This window comes from Acomys minous, assembly GCF_964271855.1.
Source record: "Acomys minous genome assembly, chromosome: 1".
NCBI lineage: Eukaryota > Metazoa > Chordata > Mammalia > Rodentia > Muridae > Acomys > Acomys minous.
This window is the reverse complement of record NC_140483.1, coordinates 183,265,049-183,287,230: the sequence shown is the minus strand read 5'-3', so window position 1 is coordinate 183,287,230 and position 22,182 is coordinate 183,265,049. Positions and strand designations below refer to the sequence as shown.

The following is a 22,182-nucleotide window of genomic DNA, read 5'->3' as shown; positions in this document are numbered from 1 at the left end:
TGGACGCGTATATATGTATATAACTTTATGTGTATGAATGTTTACCTGTACGCGTATATACGTATTTAACTTTATGTGTATGAATGTTTTACCTGTACGCGTATATACGTATTTAACTTTATGTGTATGAATGTTTTACCTGTACGCGTATGTATGTATTTAACTTTATGTGTATGAATGTTTTACCTGTACGCGTATATATGCAGCACATGGTGCCTGTGGCGGTCAGCAGAGGACAGCAGGCCCCAGGCCCTGCAGCAGCATGGGTGTGAGCCTCCCGGTGGGCTCTGGGAGTTGAACCTGCGTCCTCTGCCAGAGCAGCCAGTGCTCTAAATCACTGAGCCATCTCTCAAGGCTGTGATTTACTTTTCATGACCGTAAATCTAGGGACAAGAAGAGGATATTTTTCTTTCCTATAAAATAACCATGTTAAAGATGTAACTGCTTATCCTGCTTACTGTGTCCCCCATCTGTGTACCTCCTTATTGTGTCCCCCATCTGTGTACTTCCTTACTGTGTCCCCCATTTGTGTACTTCCTTATTGTGTCTCCCATCTGTGTACTTCCTTACTGTGTCCCCCATCTGTGTGATTCCTTATTGTGTCCCCTATCTGTGTATTTCTTCCTATCTGTGTACTTCCTTATTGTGTCCCCTATCTGTGTACTTCCTTTGAGTGGCAATTAGACTTTAGTTTATTGGGATTGTTTGTTTTGATGTGTGTAAAGATCTTTTATACATGATGGTGCCTATTGTCTTTATATTATGGAGCATAAAATGGCAATTTCCTTACAGTCACAGTAAGACTATTCAGTAAATATTCAGATGGCATCTACATAGCCCCCCAGTTAAAAGCTTTACCAACCTAAGAGGATCCTTTCAGCATTTGTTAACTGAAATTCCTCTCTAAATAACTTTACCTTTAACTCTTTAGTCTGGAAACTGAATATTTAGAACTAAGTTCCTGCTGTACTCATTCAGCTCAATATTTTTCTATATTTACTTATTTATGTATATAAGCACTCTATTGCATGCATACCTGTATGACAGAAGAGAGCAGCAGATAGAAGGTATCAGATCTCATTATAGACGGTTGTGAGCCACCATGTGGTTGCTGGGAATTGATCTCAGAACCTTTAGATGAGCAGCCAGTGCTCTTAACCACTGAGCCATCTCTCCAGCCCTCAGCTCAATAGTGATGGTTTAGCTGTGTCAGACTATTTTGCAATCTAGAGCTACCTCAGTTTTGAAGTATATAATGATAAATCTAGTCTATGTAAATAAATATAAAAACAACTTTTTTTTTTTTACATTTTCTAAAAACTGTTCTGTAGGGGAAAATAAAGTTAGTTTGAATAATAACTATGAGGAATTTTCTCCATACACATTAATCAAAACTTCTTTTTAATAGACATTGTTTTTCCTGCACTTGACATTCTTCGGCTATCAATTAAGCATCCCAGTGTGAATGAGAACTTCTGCAGTGAAAAAGAAGGAGACCAGTTCAGCAGCCATCTTATCAGCCTCCTGAGCCCTGAAGGAAAGCCAGCAAACCAGCTCCTTGCTCTTAGGACTTTTTGCAATTGCTTTGTTAGTCAGGCAGGACAGAAGCTCGTGATGTCCCAGAGGGAATCCCTGATGTCACGTGCAGCAGAGCTGAAAGCAGGGGGCAATAAGAACATTCATATCGCTCTGGCTACACTGACCTTGAACTATTCTGTTTGTTTCCATAAAGACCATAACATTGAAGGGAAAGCGCAGTGCTTGTCAGTAATTAGCACAATCTTGGAAGTTGTACAAGACCTAGAAGCCACCTTTAGGCTGCTGGTGGCTCTTGGGACACTTATCAGTGATGATGCAAATGCTGTACAATTAGCCAAGTCTTTAGGTGTTGATTCTCAGATAAAAAAGTATGCCTCCGTGTCAGAGCCAGCTAAAGTAAGCGAATGCTGTAGGCTTATTTTAAATTTGCTGTAGCAGTGGAAAAGGGAAGCTGAGATCTTAAATTGATTAATGGGGGTGATTTTTTTTTCCACGTTTTACATGACCGATTGCCGGTGTTTTAAAAAAAAAGAAAAAAGAAAAAAGAAAAAAAAAACTGTGGATTAAGTTCAGATCTTGTAAAGTTGTGTTGAGGAGAAACAAATTATAAATAAAGTTTTTGCACTGATGGTTGTGAGGTTTTCCTGTGTAATGGGGAAGATTTTCCAGGGTATAGAAGCATTAAAAACTAATCAATAACAACAGCACAATTACAACAGCATTTTCTTCCTTACCTTATTACTCAGGAGAACACAGGCTTTTCCTTACAGAAGCTGCTTCTTTTTCTATACGACATCTTGTTTAGTTGACTGTTCTCTTTTGTACTTTAGCTTCTCCACTTTTACTGTTGAATTCTTTCAATAGCACTGATACATTTCAAGGTCTTCTTTTAGCATTTACTTGAAAAATAATTTTAAGTTTGTTATAAATTGTAAATTGAAAAAATATACAATAATTTCTTGAGCCATTTGTAAATAAAAGGTATCATATTTCATGGTTCATATTTACCCGAGGAAAGCAAGTTGGTAAGCTGTTATATTACACATCAATTCAGACAACTGAGGCCTTAAATGATTATGGGTTACAATTTTCTTTCACTGTATGAGGTAACTCCATTTTTCACTCTACTTTTGATATCTGATTACTTGTTTGTTTGTTTGTTTGTTTTTCGAGACAGGGTTTCTCTGTGTTGCCTTGGCTGTCCTGGACTCGCTTTGTAGACCAGGCTGGCCTCGAACTCACAGTGATCCACCTGCCTCTGCCTCCCAAGTGCTGGGATTAAAGGCGTGCGCTACCACGCCCGGCGATATCTGATTACTTTTGTCATTCCTCTTTACAGTTAGATCATTTCATTTGCCCTTCACCATTTGAAGTAATAGCATTTTCATTTCAGTTTTCATATGAGTGTGTACTTGTTGATCATCTTCATTACGTCAAAGAGAATTTGGATTTTTTTTTTTTTTGAGTAGGCAATTGTACAAATAAGTCAAGAACCTGTCATGTGAAATTAGTGTTTTTGGCCCCTAGAAGAGTGGAAATACTATATTATATACATCTCCACTTAATTCTAAAATCAGCTTTCGTTAAAAGGTGATAATTATGCTTCTGTTCTCAAAAGAAAAGGTAATAGAATAAATTATAATCGGAGGGGAAACAGTGAAAGCACTTGCTGTGAGGCAGCTTCCTCAAAAGTCACAGATTGTGTCTGACTATCCTAGCAACTAAAACAAAGGCGGAGCTATCCAGTAACTGGACAGTTCATTACGTCCCTTTACAGTGCCGTTTCATTTTTGGTTTCTCTTTGTAGCCTTGACTGTCCTGGAACTTGGTCTGGAAACCAGCCTGGCCTTGAACTCAGAAACCTGCCTGGCTGTGCCTCCTGAGTTCTAGGATTAAAGCCATCATGCCCAACTCAGTCCCTTTTCTTAAAAATTGTATTTATGTTGGGTGTGTGTGTGTGTGTGTGTGTGTGTGTGTGTGTATGTGTGTGTATGTGTGTGCGTGCGCATGCCCCACGCGCTTTTGGTTTGGTTTTGTGGTGCTAGGGATCAAAACCAAGTGTGTGGTGGGGAAGTTCTATCCGTGGGGTTACATTTCCAGTTCCAGTGCTTCCATTTTTATTATGGAAGAAACAGTTTTATTAGAACTTCACTTAGATAGTGAGCAGTGTTCTCAGCATTGATGTGGAGAAACGTGGGGTTCTCTGACTTGATGGCACATTGCAGTCTAAGAAGGACACATTTTTTTTCCAGTAAGGGTAAGGGCAAAAAGGTTGTGAATGTTTAGATTAATCCAGGGAAGAACTTGCAGACTTCCAGGAAGCCCTGAGGAAATGGAAATAGGCCATGTGTGCCTTGCCAAGTGTTAAATGCCAACTGCTCCTGTGTACCTGGACTTCAACCCTTATGTGGCTGCTTCGTCTATGCACTTGTGCTTTACTTTTGTTGAATTGGGATTTAAATTGTTATTATCAAAACCAAATGGTAAAACGTAAATCATGCTGGTTCCACTACAATACACTGGTGTTAATATATCCAGTCTAGCATGCAGTGCAATTATGTCATTTTGAAAACTAGGTGGGTTATCTTTGAAAAGAGATTGGATGTAGTCTTATTTAAAACATGAGTTCACTCTTCAGAATGTAAGAGGTGGCAAATTGTAATTACTTTGTTTCTTACTGTCTTTTTTATAACAGCTTTTATTTGTACAGTTTAGCAGAAAAAAAATCTCACTTGAAGAACCTGTTAAATAGTGGTTTATTTTGTTTTCCAGATCTCCTAATGTGTTCTTAAAAAATAAATATTCATTTAGTAAAACATGATACATACATCTCATTGACTGTCATCCTACTAAATAAAGAGCCATTCTTAGCATCTTATACTGTATTGACGTGTATGTAAACATGCATTTTATTTTTTCAAAAAGGAATGTGAGATATGTACTGTTCAGAAGCTTTATTTAATATTTCATTATACTTTTTTCCATTATATTAATACAACCAATTTCTATTATCTGAAACTTTTCTGGTTTTGATTATCAAGCAGTGCTATTAAAGATCACACAACAGGGGCTGAAACGATGGCTCAGTGGTTAAGAGCACTGCTGTTTTTCCAGAGGTCCTGAGTTCAACTCCCAGCAACCACATGGTGGCTCATAACCATCTGTAATAGGATCTGACGCCCTTGACTGGTGTTTATGAAGACAGTGTGCTCGTATACATAAAATAAGTAAATAAATAAATCTTCTTAAAAAGATCTCACAACAGTCTTACCATTTCTTTAGGAATACATTTTATGCATGAAATAGATCAAATTAATAGGCAATTTTAGATTGATGCCTGTGTCTAAATCAACTCCATTGGGACAGTTTCAGATTAGTGGATTCAATTTCAGATCAGCGAATTTCACATTGCATTTTAAACCACATTGTCTACAAAAGACATGTCCATTTTATTTTAGATATGCTACTCTTGTGGGGGTTTTTTTATGACTGAGTTTGGTGCATTGGTAATATCACTACACAGCAATGCATATTTATATATTTTTTTATCCACTGTAATTTCACCTATGCTGTTAGAGACATAGCTAAAGATAGACTGTTTCCACAGATAATCCTAGGGATAAGTGGGAAGTAGGTTCCTTAGGGCATTTTATGAATAATTAATAAAATGAATAGAGAAATTTTTGTGATGTGTCCTCTTTCCTACAGGTCTAAGAGGGATCCCCCCTCCTATATGACTTGAGAGAAGTTAACTATTCACAATCAATACTTACTCAGGGCCTGGATAATTAAGGGCACTTGGTGTCTTCACAGAGGACCTGGGTTCAGTTCCCTGCACCCACATGGTGGTTCTCAACCATCCATAACTCCAATTCCAGAGGATCTGATCTCTTCTGACCTCCTTGTGCACCAGGCACAAGCATGTTGCCCCTACATACAAGCAGGCAAAATATGTATTTGCAAAAAGTATGTAAATGTTAAAAGTGTTACCTAGTTGCAATAAAAAATGTTTTCTAGGGGCTGGAGAAATGGCTCAGTGGTTAAGTCTGTGTTACGTTTTTCCAGAGTTAGAATCACAGCTCACAGCTGACTCACAACTGCTTGCTAACTCTAGGTCTGGAGAAACTGGATACTTCTGGCTTCTGTAGGTTCAGCACTTGAGTGTACATGCATCTGCAGAACCACATACCTACACATAATTTTAAAGTAATAAAATAAGTCCTTAAAATTTGTAATTTTAATTTCTAATGCATTTTTGGTAACTGTATTCAGTATAAATATGATTATAGATACGATACCAAAGACCTGTTCATTTAACATCATTTTCTCATGTTTCCCTTCAGTGTTCATAAAAGTTGAAAAAGGTAGCGACCGCACAAGCATTTATAAGCTGTATATGCACTCCTTGACACAGAGTTAAGTCTCCCCAGATCACCACTAGTTTAAAATACCTCAAAGTGAAACCACGTGTTAAATATACTGAGCAAACATCACAGCAGCTTGATTGTTTACTGTCAGGTCAACAGCTGTCCTGCATTGCCCTTGTTTTGTGTGAGTGTCTTACTATATAGTGCTTGGCAAGAAAAGCTCAAAATCTAAAGCACTCTATTCAGTGACATTCCTCTCATGCCATCACGGTCTGACCACTGCTGTCAAAGAATGGATTCTACACTTTGACCATATTTGCTCATCTCATGAAGATAAATTGCAATGTTCACATCAAGTAAGCATTTCAACATATATCTTCTCTGAATACAAAAGTATACATTTTCCATAACTAATGTCAAAGTTAGTAACTCCATGTCTGATATCTAGTCTGTATTTGAAATGGTTTATTTGCCCTAGAAATACCTAGTATAATTTTTGCTTTAAAGGTATCTAAGGGGGGGGGAGGGGAGGAAGGAAGTACCAGGATTTGAGTTGTAACATATTTGTGTGTGTAATCTAATTTCTTATTCTAGAATAGTCCATTTTTTAAAATACTGTCTTTAGCGTCTAGGCTACTATAGAATGTGAAATACCCTACATGCTAAAATATTTCCTATAACCCTTCTGCATTATGTATTATTATTTAATAAATTACCTCACAACTTTATGGTTTAGGACAATGCAGTATTATCAACTGTCTTACCTAGCAGTGCCTTTTGTGCATAATACAGAACTGCTAGGCAGAGAGTGCCCATTGGTGCAGTAGTGGCGTGACTGTTAACGGAGGTAACCTGGCCAAAAGCCTTTAGCTGAAGAGGTCGGAGGTTCCAAGGGGGAACCTAATACTGCCGTGTTCCTAAATGGGCATGAAGCCAAACGGCCTTGTAAATACTGTACTTATCGCAAAGTGCTGTTCTCAGCTTTGACAAACTTCTTTTGGTAGTGAGTGAACTGCTGCTGAAATGCAGAGACTAATAGTTGCTCAAGGTGCTGAGTGCAGCAGCTGGCCACTCGAAGGATATCTACATTACTCCCTCTAATGCTTAAAAAATAGTGGAGGATGTCCTCTTAAGTCTCCATGGCCCCTGCCACTCCCTCCATGGAGTTTTAGCTCCAGTCCCTCTCATCCTCTCAGAGGCCTATCTTGACCTAGGTCTCCAGCTTGTCACAGAGATGCCTTCTGTCCTCTCAGCCCCTGCCCCAGTTCTCCCCAGGTCTAATTTCCACCCCTACTTCTCTCTGCACTCCCTTTCCTACCTTGTTCCCTCTCCTCAGCCCCTACCTCTGTCTGTTCTATTTCTCCTTCTGAGTGAGATTTAAGCACCCTCCCTTCAGTCTTCCTTGTTACTTACCTTTGGGTCTGTGCATTCTAATATGTTTATCCTGTACTATGTCTCTAAAAACTACTTATAAGTGAGTACATACCATGTGTGTCCTTCTGGGTGCGGGTTACTTCTCTCAGGATGATCTTCTCTAGTTCTACCCATTGCCTGCAAATTTCATGATTTCCTTGTTTTTAGACACTGAGTAGTGTTCCATTGTGTAAATGTACTGCAATTTCCTTATCCTTTCTTCAGTTGAGGGACATCTAGGTTGTTTCCATATTCTGGATATTAGAAATAAAGCTGCTATGAATATAGTTGAGCAAATGTCCTTGTTGAATGTTGGAGCATCTTTTGGGTATATGCAGACCCCCTCTAATTAGACAAGACACCTAGTGGAGGGAAAACACCAACCTACCCACAGAAACTTCTATCCAAAACTTACCTGCCTACAAGACATGTAGGGGTAGGGCTGGAGAGATGGCTCAGCAGTTAAGAGCACTGACTGCTCTTCCAGAGGTCATGAGTTCAAATCCCAGCAACCACATGGTGGCTCACAATCATCTATAATGTGATCTGATGCCCTCTGGCTGCAGGTGTACATGCAGGCAGAGACTGTATACATAATAATAAATAAATAAATCTTTAAAAAAAAAAAGACATGTAGGGGTAAAGATAGAGCAGAGACTGAGGAAATATCCAACCAATGCCTAGCCCAACCCAAGACCCACCCCATGGCAGAGAACCAACACCTGACACTATTAAGGATAGTCTAATTTGAAAACAGCAGACCTGCTTCTTCATCTGAGAGACTCACTAAAGTTGACTACCAACTCTGTTTTTTTCCCAACTAAAAAAATTTGAGACAAGGCGTCTCTATGAAACCCTGGCTGTCCTGGAACTCACTCTGTAGACCTGGCTGGTCTCCAACTCACAGAGATCCACCTGCCTCGCTTCCTGAATGCTGGAATTAAAGGTGTGCACCACCACCATCCTGTCTTAAATTTTTTTTTTTTAGCTCAGCACTTGGGAGGCAGAGGCAGGTAGATCACTATGAGTTCGAGGACAGCCTGGTCTACAAAGCGAGTCCAGCACAGCCAAGGCTACACAGAGAAACCCTGTCTCAAAAAAAAAAAAAAGTCCTTTTAGCTAATATGTGTGGGAGGCAGGGCTTACATGCCACAGTGCATGTGTGGAGGTGAGGGGACAAGTTTTTGGCATCACTTCTCACTCATCTCTAAGTGGGTTGAATTTAGGTTGTCAGATTGTGCAGCCTTTTCCTGTTGAGCCATCTTGCTTACAGAGAAAATGGTTTATTTACCCATTCTCTCTTGGTATATCTATCAATCACCTATTTATCAATCATCTATCTTCCTATCTATCTATATCTATCTATCTGTCTGTCTATCTATCTATCTATCTATCTATCTATCTATCTATCTACTTAGAGTGCTGGAGTTCAAGCCTGTGGCCTCATAGATAGATACTCAGCAAGCATTCTACTATTAAATTATATACCTAGTCATAAATATTGTATATGCTATGAGTAATATGTGATGTATTCACACATGCATGCATATACTGTGCAATATTTAAGTGAGGTAAAATGTATTTATCTCCTCAAATGTTTGTTATTTCATTACAATAAAAATGATCAAAATAGGGAGCTGGAGAAATCGCTCAGAGGTTAAGAGCACTGGCTGCTTTTCCAAAGGCCCCGAGTTCAGTTCCCAGCAACCACATGTGGCTCACAACCATCTATAATGAGATCTGGTGCCCTGTTCTGGTGGGCAGATGTACATGTGAAGGAACCAGCCCCTCTCCTCAAGAATCTCCGTTAAGGTCTCTGTAAATTTCCACTGCTGCAGGCTGCTTCAACTTTCCGTCCCCACCAGTAACTAGAATGTTAAAAACAATTCCAAGAGAGATCACAGGTTGATAACTGACTCTGACCACCCACCCCAGGGTGAAAAGCCCCAGGGCAGAAAGTCCCAGGCTTAGAGATTTACAAATACACTGTTTAGACTAGCCAATAGATTTAGAAGTCAACTTGACCTATCAATAACAGATTGATGGCTCACTGCTGCTTAAGTCTGCCTGTTTGTAAAAGTATAAAAACTCTGCAACTTTGCTGTTCTGGGTTGCCTCTCCCCGGGGAGCAGGTTAACCCCAATGCGTTGGATCAATAAAGCCTCATGTTCTTGCATCGATCCAGGCTCCATCTCTCACCTGGGGGCTTCCTGGAATATCCTATGCCGACTGGAGTCTCACCATGCAGGTAGAACATTGTATACATAATAAATAAATAAATCTTTAAAAATTGATCAGAGTAATTGCTTATAAAATAGTAGCACGCTTTTGCCTTTATCTAATGTTTTTAAATCCAATCCACTACTTCACCTGCTGGCTCTTCCTGGCCTCTGATAACCACCCATTTTCAGTGTTTGTGTGATCAACTTTTTAAGATTCCACACAAGTGAGGTCATGCAAGCCACGAACCTGCTCAGTCGGGAATAGGTCCTTGGGAATGGGGGTTCTTGAAGCGTCGGTGGACAGAGATAAGGCAAAGTGACAAACAGAGTAACCCAGGAGTGAGTTTGCATCTGAGTATTTTTCAGGCAAGCAGTCTAAATTTTCATACGTCCTTTTTGAAAACAGGAGGGGTTTGTGGTTACATTTTCCCACAGAGTAGACTCACGGAAGCCAGTGAGCAATCAAGCATACACAGTGCAGGTACAGAATGCAAAGTACTTTTTGAATTATAACTTTAAATGTAACAATACAGGGTACAGAATACACAGTAAAGACGTCATCACTTCTAAGTTGTTGGCTTGGTATCAATATGCAAGCGCTCCCTTTGTCCAGGGTCAATGTCTTCTCATAAACCGAACTTACGCCCAACACCTGTGTGCCAAGACAGTTTTTCCTTTAGTTTTCTTTTCTAATATCTGAGCACCACTATCTGGAGCTTTCTTTTGAAACACTTTACTTCTTTGTAAGTCGTAATACAAATTATTAACTAATGATTAATTCCTAGCCACATTTCTTTGAATAAGTGGAAGTGAAGTAGAACTGCTCTGGACCTGAACGGCCCCTGGCTGCAGTCCCAAGTTAGGGCTGTCTCACAGCAACGTGGTCATGCCTGAACAGTCCTGATTTGGGAGTAGAGTTAAGAAAAAGAATAGGAGAATGAGAAGAAAGAAAGCTGCAACCCATTTCTCCTGGCAGGAACATCAGCCCCGTTCCAGGAGGCTCTCCCTGGTCATGGGTCATAACCTCAGGCCGTGCAGTATTTGCCACACAGACTCCACTGCAAGGACCATGGCATATGCAGTCATTGTCTTTCTGATTCTGATGTTTTCTACTTAACAGAACCATCTTTAGCTCTATCCATTCCAACTCTCTTCTACATGGGATTTGAGGGACAGTGTGCTCGGCTATACTTAGCCCAGAGACTCCCTGTTCTTTTAGATCTTTCTTCAGCCATGAACTTAGTAACTGGCTGGATGTTTTATGGTTCCATTTTATTGTATTTCTTATGAGCAAAAAATGCTGTTAGTTTTGGCAATGCTGGGCTTGAACTCAGCACATTATTAAGTAGGGACTCCCCCTTGGAATTACACTCCCTGCAGGCCAAACAAAATGGCGTTTGTTCATTTATTTCTCACCTTCTACTTTTCTTAGTATAGATTTATAGTTTGTCGAGCTTAGTGTGGTGGCGCACACCTGTAATCCCAGTACTTGGGAGGCAGGGGCAGGTGAATCTCTGAGTTCGAGGCCAACCTGGTCTACAAAGGGAGTCCAGGACAAACAGGGCTACACAGAGAAACCCTGTCTTAAAAAACAAAACACACACACATTTTAAAAAAATTTATAGTTTGCCTTTATAAAAGCCTCATTCTGGAAGAAAAACCTATGATTAGTTAAATGTCACCATCCTAGGCATCTACAGGTAAACTCAGACATATTAGATATTGCCTTCCTCCTACAAGTGGCAGTGTTTACAACCCTCAACAGCTCCCTCTGCTCCTTCCTTTTGTATAACCTATAGATATGTCTCATGTCTAAAAACTCCTATTTTTCTATCTTACCCTCTGGGATTACCTGCTGTCCTGTATTCAGATTCAAGAGGCAGTTTCTTGTAGACTTGGGAACATTTTACAAAATGTTACTGGTTAGATTGAAAATACCACCTTTATATTCACATCCTAGCTACATAAAATATTTATAAGAACATGCACTGTGTAACACATACCCAATATCCTAAGCCTCTTTTTGTGTCTTGTTTTTATTTTTTGTTTACAACGGTCTGGCCTTAAGTAGGTAACCCTGGATACATTTTGCCCATCTGTTCAGCTGACCATGTTCCATGGGCTAGCTGAAACATGGGTCCTTGATTTCAAATCAATGCCAGGTGTCTGTGTTGCCAGAGACTGATGGATGGATGAATTGGAATTTCAGTGCTATGGAGAAACTGAAATTATTTAGGTTCACAGGTTAATTATTTTCTCTTGGGCTAGTTTTGGCCTTCAGGAACAGCAGCCATGCCTTGCCCCACTCTATATTTGTGTATAAACTGACATGACTGCTCCATGGTTAAGGGGAAGGATCTTTATTGTAGAGAGAGAAAAGCCAGAGTTATCTGTAAGAATCCACAGAAAAGTAGACTGAACATGACCAGCTTAGGAGGCTTAGGATATTGGGTGTGTGTTACACAGTGCATGTTCTTATAAATATTTTATGTAGCTAGGGTGTGAATATAAAGGTGGTATTTTCAATCTAATCAGCGCTATCTGTGAGAGAGCGGAGAATAGCAGGGGATGGAGAATGGAGGAAACACACTGAGAGAAGCAGGAGCAGAGCCTGTAGGACACAGAATCCGGGTTTATAAGGAGACTGAGTAGCTGGGCAGAGGGAAAGTCAGAAGCTGGTGGGAGAGCCGGGCAGAGGCGAGAGGGGGAGGACACTAGCTTTGACTTTGAAATGTGTAGCAGGTGCTTGTGATATTCTGGCTTCCACGTTGGAACATGGAGTTTGGGGTATCCAAAATCTGTGTCCCTCGGGGCCATAGTCAATCAAAATAGCTATAGAATAAATTCTTACTCCCCTCAAGATGAGCACTGTGGTTTTACATCACACAGCAACTACAAAACCAAACAAACTCACAAACATATTCAAATTCAGGCTGCACAGGTATATGGTGTTTTGTGTTTATACTTCTGCCTACTGTAGAGGTAGAGACAGGATGACAGTATAAGACCAAGACTAGACAACAGTGCCGGATCACTTCAGAAGCAACCCAACAGAGGAACCCATGTCCCTAGGCCATTTGAGGAGTTTTACTATAGGCAGCTAGAGCTCATTCTCACAGGTGAACTCACATTGCTGAACACTGTGAACGACTGCAGGAAAGTGCCTTTCTTTTTAAAAGTTTTACCCCACCCCACTCTCAATTCCTTTAAAAGTAACATGGACTCATGCCTCGAAATTAGTGGTAATGAGAAAAGTCACTTGAAGCATAAGACTGCTATTCTTGTGCAAGTCCTCAAAGTGCACTTAAAAAAATAATAGCTGGGTGGTGGTGGCACACGTCTTTAATCCCAGCACTCGGGAGGCAGAGGTAGGTGAATCACTGTGAGTTCGAGGCCCGCCTGGTCTACAAAGCGAGTCAAGGACAACCAAGGCTACACAGAGAAACCCTGTCTTGAAAATCCAACCAACCAACCAAACAAAAAATAACAGCCCATGGGTTGGAGAGATGGCTCAGTGATTAAGAGTGCTGCTTGCTCTTCCAAAGGTCCTGAGTTCAATTCCCAGCAACCACATGATGGTTCGCAACCATCTGTAATGTGATCTGATGCCCTCTTCTGGCCTACAGGTGTACATGCAGGAAGAACACTGTATACATAAAAATAAATAAATATTTTTTTAAAAAAGACCAGCCCAGTCCTGGCGTGGTGGCACAGACTTATAATCGCCGCATCAGGAGACAGAGGCAGGCGGATCGCTGAGTTTGAGGCCATCCTGGTCTACAAAGTGAGTCCCAGGACAGCCAAAGCTACACAGAAAAACCTTGTCTCAAAAAACCTACCAACCAAAAAACCAAAACCAAAACCAAAAAAAAAAAAAAAAAAAAAAAAACCAAACCAAACCAAACCAAACCAACAACCTAAAAGGGTTTTTATGTGTGTATCCTTGGCTCACTTTGTAGACCAGGCTGACCTCTAACTCATATTGTTGGTATCACATGTGGAAATTGTAGGCAAAGAAAAAAGACTCAGGAACTGTAATTTTACCTTTTGATGTATTTGTAAACTGATAAACAGTAAAAAGAAGTATTGGTAAGGCAAAGAAATTTTAGGAAACTCCAGCTCAGGTCTCAGCAGAGGCTGGAAAAAGCAAACTGAGCCGGAGTGGACCACGTGTCAGCCTTTACACGAAAGACCATCTCAGACTCTGGCCCCTCATCCAAAAACGACACGTCACGAAGCGCGCCGGGACCCGGAAGTGACGCCAAGCCTGCGACAGCAGCCCCGGCTGTCTCTGCAGCTACGGAACCGAGCTTCCCGTAGCGGCCGGGGCTGTTGCCGATGGTTGCAGCGCGAGCACCATGACGGGGAAGAAGTCTTCCCGGGAGAAACGGCGCAAGCGGAGTGGGCAGGAGGCCGCCGCTGCGCTCGCGGCCCCGGACCTGGTGCCGGCGCTGGGCGGGAGCGCGGGCGGCTGCGGGAGCGGCGGTGGCTGCTGCGGAGGCGCCACCGGCGGGGCGAGTGTGGCGGGCGGCGCGGAACGCAGTGAGCGCCGAAAGCGGAGGAGCACCGACTCGTCCTCCAGCGTCTCGGGCTCCCTGCAGCAGGTGCGTGCCTCTCGCCTCGCCCCGCGCCGACCCCCGGAGCTGCAGCCCCTCGGAGGAGCCGGGTTGCGGAACCGCGCGGTCGCGGGCAGGAGCTCATTGTTAGTGTCCTGGTCCCCTGGGCCGGCGGTACGATTCTGAGTCCGGTTGAACCCGTCCCCGTGTTTTGAATTTGAAGTTTTTGGACTGACTTGATCAGCACCCCTTCCCCATTAAACTTTGGAGGCTCTTTTTACTCGTGGTTTTCCTGATCTCCGTAGAGGATCTGTGTAGGTCGGCAACTAGTTACAAATGCCGGTGTAAGCACTGATCATACCTTTCCCCTTTAATGGATTCTGATTATTTTCACATTTCACTTTTTTTTTTAAAGCACCTGAGACTCAAGTTCAGGGGTTTTCCTCACAGTCACAATCGCAAGAATTTCATAGTTCCTACTTTGAATTCAACACCTAAACAAACAAACAAACAAAATGTTTCTTTGCATCATCCACCTGCCGCGACAGTAAGTTTGTAACTTTCTGTTAACAAATGAATGTTCTCTTAAAATGCATCGAACACAGAAGTAAAGGCAGAAGTTGAAAGCCCTTCGTACTGCCACCTGATATGCAGCCATTCTTCATTGTTTCCTTCAGTGTTTCTAATTGTGTAATATGCCCGCACTGAATGGATTTCCTTACATGCGTGGTGTGTTTTAGGTGTCCCAGGATCCCAGAGACGAATCCCTCTTTCAGTGTGCTTTACGGCACCGTTAGCTGTACTGACCAAATGCTTCACGCACATGCCTCTTCAGCTTCACGACCAAGATGGACTAAACCCTAGATATGTGAACCCAAACCTTTCTTTCATAACAGCAGATGTGTTGGACTAGAACCAAACAGTATGAATGTTCGTTTCTGCCAATGGTCACAAGGATATGCTATCCTCCTAACGTCCCACCTCCCACTTTGTAGCCCTGCCTCGCCTTGAACTTGATATGCTGTAGACCAGGCTGGCCTCAAACTTAACATCAATCCACCTTCCTGCCTTTTGTCCTTGGAATGCTGACATTACAGGTGTGTCCCACCACACCATCCCTGCTGTCTTTTTTTTTTTTTTTTTTAGAGAGCTGTCAGACTGATGGGCCAAGTGAATATTACATCTTTTTGTTTGTTTGTTTGTTTGAGCCAGGGTCTCACTGGTCTGGAACCTGTAGAACAGGCTGGCCTCAAACTCAGAAAAATTCCACTGCCTCTGTCTTCTGGGTACTAGGATTAAAAGCATGTGCCACTGGACCTGGCTCACATTGTTTTAATATATATTTTCCTAATGACTAGTGTTACTGAATAATTCTACATTTTTATTTCCCATTTGATTCCTTGTGTAGTTGTATAGACTCATTGTTTTTTCTTTTATTCAGTGTTTCTATGAGAAAGAAGTCTCACATATTTCTATTATACTTTTAAACTTTTATGTAGATTGTGCAGCAAATGTTGATATACCTTTGTTTAAAGCTCTGGTTCTCAACCTTCTAATGTTTGTGACCGTTTAATACAGTTCCTCATGTCATGGTGTCCTCCAACCATTAAGTTATTTTTGTTGCTACTTCATAACTCGTTTGCTACCGTTATGAACCATATTGTAAATCTCTGTGTTTTTCCATGGTCTTAGGCATCCCCTGTGAAGGGGTCATTAGACCTCCCTCTCCCCCTCCTGTACCAGGGGTCTCCCGACCTACAGATTGAGAACTGCTGGTTTAAGGTGTGCTGGAGCCTTTGATTTCCTTTCTTTTTTCTTTAGGATTAATTTACGTATTTTATGTATATGAATGCTCTATCTTCACACACACCAAAAGAGGGAATCAGATTCCATTACAGATGGTTATGAGTCACCATGTAGTTGCTCGGAATTGAACTCAGGACCTCAGCAAGAACAGACAGTGCTCTTTAACTGCTGAGCCGTTGATTTCTTGGTAGCCAGAGCTGGAAGTTTCTTTTGCCTTCTAGGTTTTGTGTTCTGAAAGATCTTACAATTTATTTTAAAAATTCTGTATTTTCTTTTAATACTTAACAAATTTCACATTAAGTGTGTGTGTGTGTGTGTGTGTGTGTGTGTGTGTGTGTGTGAGACAGCCTTTGTGGAGTCAGGACAAATATGGGATTGAGGTTTTGTGTTGTTAGGGTGATGGCAAGCACCCTTAACTGCTGAGTCGCCTTGCCAACTGTTTTCTCACAGTGGTTTGTTTGTTTATTTTTGGTTTTTGACTTTATGAGACATGGTTTCTCTGTGTAGCCCTGGCTGTTCTGGTCTCGCTCATTAGAGCAGGCCACCTCAGACTCAAAATGATCCACCTGCTTCTGTCTCCTGAGTGCTAGGTATAAAATAGGTGGATTTAAATCCATTGTAGGTGCTAGGAACTCAGCTCCCAGCCTCTGGAAGAACAGCAAGTGTTCCTAACTGCTGAGTGATCTCTCCAGTCTCATACTTTGTAACATTACAACTTTAAATTGGGATTTGTGGATGCAAGTATTTGCATGATTTTCTTCTACATAGCCACACTATGACTGATTTTCTGTAATATTTCTGCTCACACTCAATTTTGTCTTTTTTAGGACTATTTTTTGTTGTTGTTCATTTTGTATTATCAAAACCTAGTACAGTGTTAGTAGCAGCTATAATTGGCATCTCCACTTTGTTTTTAAGACTCCTTCCTTTCTTCCTCCCTTCCGTCCATCCATCCACCACCCCTCCATCCACCCATCCACCCATCCACCCACCCACCCATCCACCCATCTGCCCACCCTCCATCCACCCACCCACCCACCCATCCACCCACCCACCCATCCATCCACCTCCCCACCCATCCACCCATCCACCCATCCACCCATCCACCCATCCACCCCCCCCCCATCCACCCATCCATCCACCCATCCACCCATCCATCCACCCCCCCACCCATCCACCCATCCAACCATCCATCCATCCATCTACCCACCCACACATCCATCCACCCATCCATCCATCCATCCACCCATCCACCCACCCATCCACCCATCCACCCACCCACCCACCCACCCATCCACCCACCCATCCCCCACCCATCCATCCACCCATCAACCCATTCATCCACCCATCCACCCACCCATCCCCCACCCATCCATCCACCCATCAACCCATTCATCCACCCATCCATCCACCCATCCACCCATTCACGCACCCACCCATCCACCCACCCATCCATCCACCCATCTACCCATCCACCCACCCATCCATCCACCCATCCACCCATCCACCCATCCACCCACCCATCCACCCACCCATCCACCCATGCATCCCTTCTCTATTGAGCCCAGGACCTTGAGCCTGTTAGGCAAATGCTCTAGCACCGAGCTCCAGTGGGAACAGTTCTAGTTCTAATGCTGTACCAGTAAGTGTATTTGCAATAGACTGTGAAGGTGACTTTGGTCAGGTCAAGGCAGTTTCTTCAATTCTTGGCTGTATGGGTTTGATTTTATCATGTGGCTTCTTGGCATGCTGTTGATGTTATTATTATTATTATTTTCTTTCTCTAAGACAGGGTTTCTCTGTGTATCCTTGGCTGTCCTGAACTCTTTTGTAGACCAAGCTGGCCTCCAACTCAGAGATCCGCCAGCCTTTACCTCCCGAGTGCTGAGATTACAGGTGTGCTCCACTGCTACCAGCCTGTTGGTGTTATTGATCAGCTAGAGAGTGTAATTTGTTACTTATGCATTGGTAAGTTAGTTGATGGTAAACTGTGTGTACTGTCTTGGGGTAAGCTTTGTTTAGTGTGTTGGATTTATGTGTTATGTGACTTTTTTCTTTGGGGTAGATGTTTTTGTTTAGTTTTTCAGACAGGGCCTCTCTGTGTAGCCCTGCCTGTCCTGATACTCACTGTGTAGACAGAGAGCTGCTTGCCTCTGTGTCTGGAGTGGTGTGTCTTAAGTTGAGTTAGCCTATAGTTGTGGTTTTCTTGTGAATTGAGTTTGGAAGTTTATGTGTACTCGGTAGGAGTTCATAATATCTTCGTTAGATGCTCCCCGGGGCTTCACAGGCTTAATTAGTTTCATTTCATTTCATTTTGATTCTTGTTTTCAGTCAGGGCCTCGCTGTGTAGCTGTGTAGCTGATTATCCTGGAACTCACTGTGTAGGCCAGGCTGGCCTTGATCTCACAGAGGTCCATCTGCCTCCTAAGTGCTGAGATTAAAGTGTAACTCATCATGCCTATCCTAAAAAGAAGTTTTCAGAGCCAGTGACATGGTTCAGTGGGACTGCGCAAGCCTTAGACCTGAGTTCCATCCTTGAAACTACTGTGGAAGGAGAAAACCTATTCTCAAAAGTAGTCCTCATCCTCCACACGTGAGAGCAAAACTCATGCATCATATACTCACATGACAGCCATACACAAAATCTTAAATTGAAAAGATAAAATAAAAATTACTATAGATTGTTTATGCTTTCTCACCCCATTTGGACTTTCACACTCATACCTGATAAGCATCTGTACTTGGCATCCTGTGCTGTGGACTAGAGTAAGAGAAGGAGGAGGAAAGACCGTGTTAACAAAATGTACGCGAAGCCGACCTCTCTGCGCTGAGCATTTGAGTGATTCAGAGAAGGTCCTTGTGCTGGGAACACAAGCCATGAACATAAAGGGCCAGGGGACCATAGAGCAGCATGAGTCATGGGACCGTTTAAACTAGCGTCAATAAAGACCCATTCTGTAAAATTCATCTTTTATTTTTCTCTGTCCTGGACTCATTCTGTTGACCAGGCAGGCCTCAAGTTCAGAGATCCGCCTGCCACTGACACTGAGTACCGGGGTTATAGGCGCATGCCACTACGCCTGGCTGAAAGTCATCCTCCCAACAGTGTACAAACCTAAAATCTCATACTGGATGTAGAAAACCTAGTTCTGTGTCTGTTATAATCTAGGAAAGAATCTGGACCAGAGTTTTGACAGTAGATTTGGAAAGACAGACATGAGATGGAAGTAAAATTGTCAGAAATGTCTTAAATTATTGAAATGGTTTGAGCCTTTGAAAATGATTAAATATATAACAGTTTAAAATGACAATTCAGCAGGCAGAGGCAGGCAGATTACTGTGAGTTTGAGGCGAGCCTGGTCTACAAAAGCGAGTACAGGGTAGTCAAGACTGTTACACAGAGAAACTCTGCTTGAAAAACTTAAACAGAAAAACAAAAACAAATAAAATGACAGCTTGTGGTTGGCATGTGTCTTTGTAATTGTGGTCTGTAATATTTGCTGCTCCCTTGTTTCTTTACATGAGTCTAAGTAGAATGACAAAGCATTTATAGCTTTGGATGAATGACCCTTGATTGAATCTCCTAATTCTTCAAGTCTAAAATTTTAGAAAGTAGTACCCATGGAGTAAAATTTCATTTGTATCTTCTGAGATATGATTTTCTTGGATTACAACTCTGAGTCAACTGCAGTGTGGAGAGTAAATTAAAGAGCGATGAACAACTAAGTTTTCTCTTCCAACTTAAACTTTTTGTTGTTGCTGCTGTTGTTTTGCTTTTCATTTCCGAGGCAGGGTTTCTCGCTGTATCCTTGGCTGTCCTGGACTTACTTGCTTTATAGACCAGACGGGCCTTGAACTCAGATAGATCCGACTGCCTCTGCCTCCCTAGGGCTGGGATTGAAGGGGTGCGCCGCCATAACAGGCTCTTCTCTTCTAATTTTAGATAGATAATTGTGCAAATAAAAGGAATTTTGAAGTGTGTAATGAAGAATAATTCAATGACAATAGAATATGTCATGCATACTTTAATAATGTTATTTAATAGTTCCTTATTTCTTTACTTGTAGGAAACCAAGTATCTTTTACCAGCTCTGGAAAAAGAATTACTGTTGGCAGAGCACAGTGATGTTGAAGAAGGTGGGCTGGACCTGACTGTCTCGCTAAAGCCAGTTAGTTTCTATATATCAGACAGAAAGGAGATGCTCCAGCAGTGCTTCTGCATAATCGGGGAGAAGAAGCTGCAGAAGATGCTCCCCGACGTGCTGAAGGTACTTGGCTGACTGCCAGGCGCACACGTGCACACCGCCCCCTTCTCTAGTCCTCATCCCACTGAATGGAGCAGGCCACGGGAAAGGACGCAAGGAAGAGAACGTGGACCTTAAGTGACTTTATATATTTAAGCTCTTTTTTTTTTTTTAAAGAAAAATATTTAGGCAAAACAGTGACCCTGTAGAAATAGTTAAATATTTCCCAGTAGTCATACTGATTGGAGTTATAAAGAGTAAAATATTACTGTAAAACAGCAGTCCACAACAATAGTTTGTAATAGCTTATGTTTCATCAAATTTACAGATGTTTTGTGTATTTATTTCTGAAAACTTTAGGGAGATATATGATATTCTGATTTTATGGTTATAGAAAGCCCATGCAAACCCAGGCCAAGGATCTCATAGGGTCACGCCCTGCAGATTTAAATCTTTACAATATATAAGGTAAATCGACTATAATATGGGAGTCTAGAATACTTCAGTGTTTCCTCCTAATAAACATGACTTTATATATCCTTTAAATCTCTGAAATATTCATGTCAACTGACAGCTTTTCAGATTTCCTCCCATAAAAATTTATGTGTATATCCTTGAGGCTTTTATTTGTTTGATTATAAGATTTTGCTAATTGGAATTTTTCTTATAATTGCAGTTTTCCAGTTTACATTGGAGCTATAGTACATAAATGCAATTTTTAAAAATGTCATTTTCTTTAGAACTGTTCAGTAGAAGAAATTAAAAAACTATGCCAGGAACAATTAGAGCTCCTGTCTGAAAAAAAAATCTTGAAGATTCTTGAGGGTAAGAATCATTATTTCTACATTCTGCAAACTTGTCTAGTGTTCTCTGCATAAGTATTGAGGGTTTCTTTCTCTTGCTTGAATGTGACTTTAGTTTCATTCTTAAGGAATCACCAAAGAATATCTTTACTTCTGTATGTACTGAAAAATAACTTACATATCAGATTAGAATTTTCCCCCAAAACCCAAATTTGATAAATAGTTTTCCTCAACCAATATATAGATAAGTTTGTGTTTATATAATGTAATAAAATGAAAACTTAACGAAAATATCAGAACTATTGTAAAAACTCACCAGGAGGTTACATTTTCTTTAAAATAACTGAGACATTGTGCTTTATTTTCCTTATAGTTTATAATGAGCTTGTGTGCATCTCTCCTATTTCAGTAAGACCTAGATGCAATATCAGAATTGTTTGCAATTTTCCAGCAATTATTTCTTCCAAATTAAGATTATTCTTTGATGCTGATAACTTATAAATTTTTGAATTTTCAAGTTTTTTTTTTTTTTTTTGGTTTGATTTGCAACATTGAGAGGATTTTTCTCATTTGCATCACAGAAGAAACAGAAAGAAGATATATTCAATTTTCCAGAGACTTTTTAAATTTTAAAGTAGTGGGGTTGGAGAGATTGATCAGTGGTTAAAACTGGAGTTTGGTTCCTAGCACCAACATAACTCCAGCTCCTGGGGAATCTGATATCTTTTAGTCTCTGTAGGCATCCTCCCCATTGCGTGTGCACATGCACACACACACACACACACACACACACACACACACACACACACTCACACACAGAGGGGGGGGAACAGATGATGGTCTAATGGAATTTGTAATTCTGAAAAAAAATATGTGTAGTATATATCCATAGTCTCTAATTACGTCCGATCACATTTTTGTATGTATGTACAAGGTAAAGGGAAGACAATGAAAAAACTTGTAAGTATAACATGGAGGCTGGAGCAATGGCTGCGAGGTGAAGAGTGCTTGCTGCTCTTCTAGCGTATCTCAGTGTGGTTTCCAGCACCCGTATTGGGGGCTTACAGCATCTGTAATGCTACTTCTGTCCTCTGGACACCTGCACATGTGGACCCACCACACACACACACACACACACACACACACACACGCACAGGTACATACACATACACAGAATCACTCATTAGTAAACACCAGTAATAGAAAAACACGTAGTAAGGTTTTTAAACCTG

General features: G+C 41.4%; 2 protein-coding genes and 1 long non-coding RNA gene across 4 annotated transcripts in view; 2 read left to right on the top strand and 1 right to left on the bottom strand.

Moving 5' to 3' along the window:
* PLAA (phospholipase A2 activating protein) overlaps window positions 1-2,167 on the top strand; it is a 32,808-nt gene extending 30,641 nt beyond the window's left edge. Inside the window, exon 14 of the mRNA XM_084795536.1 lies at window positions 1,409-2,167. Coding sequence (XP_084651662.1) covers window positions 1,409-1,974 — 566 coding nt within the window. The 3' untranslated portion in view covers window positions 1,975-2,167. The remainder of the gene's footprint in view (window positions 1-1,408) is intronic.
* Window positions 2,067-8,658, bottom strand: LOC311605205. The gene is made up of 2 exons (XR_014781826.1): window positions 2,835-8,658; window positions 2,067-2,661 (listed from the first exon to the last, which is right to left on the bottom strand). It is a non-coding gene; the product is annotated as an uncharacterized lncRNA (long non-coding RNA).
* A 5,171-nt stretch (window positions 8,659-13,829) lies between these two features.
* CAAP1 (caspase activity and apoptosis inhibitor 1) overlaps window positions 13,830-22,182 on the top strand; it is a 47,287-nt gene continuing 38,934 nt past the window's right edge. Inside the window, exons 1-3 of one of the 2 annotated variants that reach the window (XM_084786009.1) lie at window positions 13,830-14,145; window positions 19,971-20,171; window positions 20,888-20,972. In XM_084786009.1, the coding sequence (XP_084642135.1) occupies window positions 13,900-14,145; window positions 19,971-20,171; window positions 20,888-20,972 (532 nt within the window). In that variant the 5' untranslated portion in view covers window positions 13,830-13,899. Of the gene's footprint in view, window positions 14,146-15,793; window positions 15,880-19,970; window positions 20,172-20,887; window positions 20,973-22,182 lie in introns of those variants that run through there. The other variant, XM_084786010.1, reaches the window with a different exon arrangement.